Genomic DNA, 5,221 nt, shown 5'->3' with positions numbered 1-5,221 from the left:
TGAATTGTTTTTAGTTTTAGTCGACTAAATCTAGTAATTTTAGTCGGCTAAAACCTAATGGGTTTAGATACAGTGTAATGCATTTATTAAGCATTTCTCCAAAATTTCCAAACTCATTAAATAGTTTTGATATTAAGGTTTTATCATGATAGACACCGATTTAACTGCGGTGCCACACAACATGCCTTTATGTTAAAATTAAATAAAACCACTTCTCATAAAGAACAAAACATGGTCTTATTTTTAATGAAATACCAATGGTTATATCGGCTAGTTATGCATTCTTTATAGCAACTTGTTTACCATATTCTTCATTCTTTCAAGCAGACATATTTATTTCTATAAATAAATTTAGATTAATCTTTAGGGCTACTAAAGTTGTTCAGTCAAGAGCAGTGCGTGATTTTCTGTCTTTCTTTTGTTGCTTGATTAACATCAATGACTCGGACAATAGCAACTAAATTAGGCTGCTGTCCCTTTAAAACCGAATGCACCGCTGCAATGGATGCAATGTACTGATACACGTTCTCCCTGCTGTTTACGTGAATACTCATCAAAACGGACAATTTGACATAATTTTGTGTGTAATTCTCCGTTCATGCGATGTGAGAGAGTACTCGTGCGCTGTGAGAGGCGCTTTCTGTGTGTGTGTATGCTTCAGTGTCTGCGCTCAGAAAACCAGACCGAGTTGAGTTCTCTCTTGCGTCGTCAGATTTATCCATATGTCTGCTCTTCTCTTACTCCCACATATTGACATTTTTTAACGTTTGATGCGACGTGCAGCAAGTGTATGTTAGCTTATGTCCCGCCGGTTCATATGTACGCATCTAAACTACGAACCACGCAGCAGATTCGTTCTGAATGAATCTCTTCCCAAATCATCCCTCCCTAACATTTTTGTCTCGTTTTTATTCGTTGACGAAAATGTCAATAGATTTACGTCATAGTTTTTGTCATTCAAAAAGAGTTTTAGTTCGCTATCGTCTCGTTGTCGTCAGTGAAAAAAATGTCGTTGACGAAACAAAATGAACACTGCATGAACTGATTTTTGCAGAATGAATTCAGTCTGAATTGAGGTTCTGAAAGTTCTGTTTATATGAACCCAAATTTTAGCAATCTGATTCGAATGTTCATTTATATGTGCGTAATCCAAATTTAGAAAGTAGTCAGGTTCAAAAGTTTACATTGCTAAAATGTTCTGTTAAACAGATTATTTAAGATCTTCACCACCCCTTTCAATCACAATTTCATTCAGAAGTCTTTTCAGTCCAGTTAATAAAGTCAATTTCTGCTACAGAAGGTGCTATAAACTCTTAAAAATAAAGGTTCTTTATTGGCATTGATGGTTCCATGAAGAGCTTTCCATTGCACAAAAGCTTCTTTATAGTGGAAAAGCTTTATTTTCAAGAGCTGGATGAACATCACAAGTCTGCCGTGGTTTGATTGAGAGCGTTGATGATTCTGTTTTCTCACATTTGTTATTGATGGTGGTTTGGACTGAATTTCATCTGGTGTTGGTAGTTGGCGTGTGTTTAGCGTGTTTGGTGTTTTAGAAACCGGGTGGAGAGGAGCCGTCGGAGGAGGACGAGATGACCAAACACATCGACCCGTTACACCAGCTCATACAACTGTTCAGCAGAACCGCGCTGACCGAGAAATGGTGGGTTTCCTTCAGCCTTCAGTTGATATAAATAGTCCAAACCACAGTGACTTTGTTCGTAGATCACATCGATGCCATTCTGTCCCTGATCTAATGTTGTTGTTGGTTTGTTGTAGTAAACTCGAGGAGGACAATCTCTACATGGCTTACGCTGATATCATGGCTAAGGTAAGACTCCTTTAACAAGCCTTTTCTTTTGACATTATAAGCTCCACTGAGGGAAACGCTCAGATTGATCCTGTGCTGTTTGTATGAACACTCACAGAGCTGTCATGATGAAGAGGAGGAGGATGAAGAGGAGGTTAAGAGTTTTGAGGTAGGTGACTGGACGGGACGGATCCTCTTAAATGCATTCGTACACTTTGAGTTGGATTTTCTTGGCAGCTTTGAAGCTCGTGAAGCATCTCAGACATGAAGGCATGTTTGACCGTCTCATGTGTCCTGATCTCATGTAGATCACAGCTCTGAACATTTGAATTCAAATGGTCTGCTGGTCTTAACCTGCTACTGGTCTGGTTTCTGCTGGTTTTAGAGGTATTTTGAGCACTTATCGGGTCAGGAGAGCAGTCATAGACCTGCAGACCACCTTAGGCTGGTTTAAACTGGTTGGGTTTCCACAGGGCTACAATATAGACTTTCATCTGAATTGGTTTTGCATATGCACGCTTGAATTGCTTTGAACTTCAGTTCAACCTGAATAATCTGAATCCAGCTGAAACCACCTTAGTTAAAACTGTTTTTTCAACTCATTAAAGCTGGTCATTAGTTCATCAGAACTGGTTTAGGTGGATGGCCAGGTGGAATATTAGTTGGTGTGCCTGAGATAGACCAGCTGGAACCAGTCTAAGGTGGTTTCATCTGGTCTTCGCAGGTTTAAGCAGATCTCCCAGCCTGACAACCCATCTAAAACCATTAGATTTGACCTGTTGTGGTTCAGCTAAAATCATCGGACCACTTCATGCTGTTGCATCAGCGGCACTGTGTGATTTACCTTTCAAAAACATTAGGAAAACAGTCCTGTGTCTTGAGCACTGACTAGCCGCCGCGTCCGCATGGCTAACATCAACACGCCACGTCACCCTTCAAACACACTTACAGGCCCAAGTATGAAATGACTAAATTTTGTTTCCACAGTGTGATATAATGAAAGATTTAAGCATCCTTCCTGTGTCGTCATGGCAATAGTGATGTTGCTGCTGGTGTTTGTTACATTGTGATGGACATGATGCTTCATCCTGAGGGTCTCATGTTCCTCTACACTAGCTTTCAGTGACCATGTCCCATATTCTGATCTGAACTAGCACACCACGATCAAAACATGATCAGAAAATATATTAAAATAGTGGAGTAGTTTGACAGTATAAGCCAATCTGTTACATCCTTTGCATTATGGTTAATGTAATTCTTAAATGAGAATTTGGGAACAACAAAATTTTAAACTGAATCCTAAAATGGACCGGAAGCCTATAAAGCGAAGCTAAAGTTGGGGTGACATGGTCATATTTCTTAGCCCTGTTTAGAAATGTTTAAAAAGTTCCTACAGAATCGTCTGTCATCACTGAACAAAATCTGAGCTCATGAAGGTTTATATTTTTAACATGAAAAACTTGCAAGCAATTTCTACTTCTGTAACTCTTGAGCTCTATTCGTAATTTTCACAAAAATTTTTGGCACAAAAAAATGGAGAGAAAAACATCCATAAACTGCAGCACAGGCCTGCTGTCCATTTTCCATCTGTTTCAAGTCACAGCTATTTAGATCACCTCTCAACAGCAGAAGGATGTAGAAAAAGATCCCACATCAGAAGTGCTGTGACATGATAAGCTTCGTCTGGATTGATACAGTCCGTGTTAGAGGAGATTCTGCTGTGGCTTTGGGGATATAGATCTTCACCCAGCACCAGCAATGAAAACACAATGTGTTTTGGCACATGTGTGAGTCGTCAGTGTGTGGCGTGAGACGTTCACTGGAGCAGCGTTACGACGTTCTTCCATCTGTCCTGCAGGAGAAAGAGATGGAGAAGCAGAAGCTGCTGTATCAGCAGGCCCGACTGCACGACCGCGGCGCGGCTGAGATGGTGCTGCAGACCATCAGCGCCAGCAAAGGTCAGAAATCTCTGAAAGCCCGAGCTGATGCAGGTTTGTGGTGATCATGCACTGATGAGAGTGTGTTTGTGCAGGAGAGATGGGGCCGATGGTGGCCTCCACGCTGAAGCTGGGCATCGCTATACTCAACGGAGGAAACTCAACCGTCCAGCAGGTGACAGACACACACACATCCGCCGTCTCATTCAGTTACGTTTAGTTCAGTTTACTTCGTTTATCAGTTTAGCGAAATTCTGGGCCGAGACCAAAAATTCAAGATGCACTTGGCTGAAAACTGAAACCGAAATGTTATTTAATAATCAATTAATTAATCAAATTTATTTAGTACTCATCACACAAATAAAAACTGAGGACGGAATTATGTTTCTACTTTACATTTACATTTAGTCATTTAGCAGACACTTCTATCCAAAGCGACTTACAAATGAGGACAATAGAAGCAATCAAAACCAACAAGAGAGCAATGATATGCAAGTGTTAAAAAGAAAACAGACAGAATAGAAAAAGAATAGAGCAAGCTTTTTTTTCTACTTATGTAAACATTTAAACAGTGGCCGTAATAAAATTTGTTTTCATGATAGATTTATTCAAACATGAAGACAACTGGTTTAGTAAAAATAATGAATATATAATATAGTGCATATATTTATCAAAGCGCTCATTTCTAGAGTTGTTTTTCTAGCTGACTCTCAAGTTTAAGGTCATGTGACGATACTGATCACAAGCTGTTTTACTGACGTCTTTCTGCTGTTGAAACACTGTTCGAGTACTTGATTCATGACTGATCTCAGTAAGTTGTTGCTGATGTAACTAGTAGTAAAGAGGAAGAGATGACCGCTTCACGATCTGATCTGAATCACACATCAAAGAGCCACAAAACAGCATTTATTGATTGAATTTCATAATGAAATTGTCACAATTTGAAAACCGAGACTTTGTTTCATATCAAAAGTCACAAAGCTTATTGTGATTATTGGATGGGAGGAGCTGCAAATAATGTTAAGTGACTGACAGGCATCAACAGAAAACAGCACAGACTGAAAGACTGATCTTGAGATTTAAGAATCCATATCAGTATCAATTAAAAATGAGAAATGGGTATTAATGCAGCACTAGCGTCACACAGCTGACATGCTGATCTGTTGTAGTTGATCCACGTTGTGTGAAATAGACTCTGACACTGGTTTCAAAAAATGTCAGTGCATCTCTAGATAACATACATGCAATAAAAAAACAAGAAGGTACAGAAAAATGCACATTGATGTTCATGTCACTTGGAATATGAGTATGTGGACTAGACTCCCATGGTTCCCTGTGCTGTGCTTTGACGTATTTGTGTGCTTTTTGTCGTCCACCTGCAGAAAATGCTGGACTACCTGAAGGACAAACGAGACGTGGGGTTTTTCCAGAGTCTGGCGGGACTGATGCAGTCGTGCAGGTAAAGCATCTTCCTGCT

The 5,221-nt window shown here is 39.8% G+C and overlaps 1 protein-coding gene across 1 annotated transcript in view; it reads left to right on the top strand.

Annotated features, from left to right (window-relative positions):
* The window catches only part of ryr2a (ryanodine receptor 2a (cardiac)), a 124,207-nt gene that overhangs the window by 92,587 nt on the left and 26,399 nt on the right, over positions 1–5,221 (top strand). The window contains exons 74-79 of the mRNA XM_016468347.1: positions 1,554–1,660; positions 1,777–1,828; positions 1,926–1,976; positions 3,666–3,765; positions 3,840–3,919; positions 5,127–5,203. Of these exons, the coding sequence (XP_016323833.1) occupies positions 1,554–1,660; positions 1,777–1,828; positions 1,926–1,976; positions 3,666–3,765; positions 3,840–3,919; positions 5,127–5,203 (467 nt within the window). The remainder of the gene's footprint in view (positions 1–1,553; positions 1,661–1,776; positions 1,829–1,925; positions 1,977–3,665; positions 3,766–3,839; positions 3,920–5,126; positions 5,204–5,221) is intronic.

The sequence above is a fragment of the Sinocyclocheilus anshuiensis genome, unplaced genomic scaffold (genome assembly GCF_001515605.1).
Source record: "Sinocyclocheilus anshuiensis isolate Anshui unplaced genomic scaffold, SAMN03320099.WGS_v1.1 scaffold652, whole genome shotgun sequence".
NCBI classification, from domain to species: domain Eukaryota; kingdom Metazoa; phylum Chordata; class Actinopteri; order Cypriniformes; family Cyprinidae; genus Sinocyclocheilus; species Sinocyclocheilus anshuiensis.
This window is presented reverse-complemented; position numbering and strand designations above follow the sequence as displayed.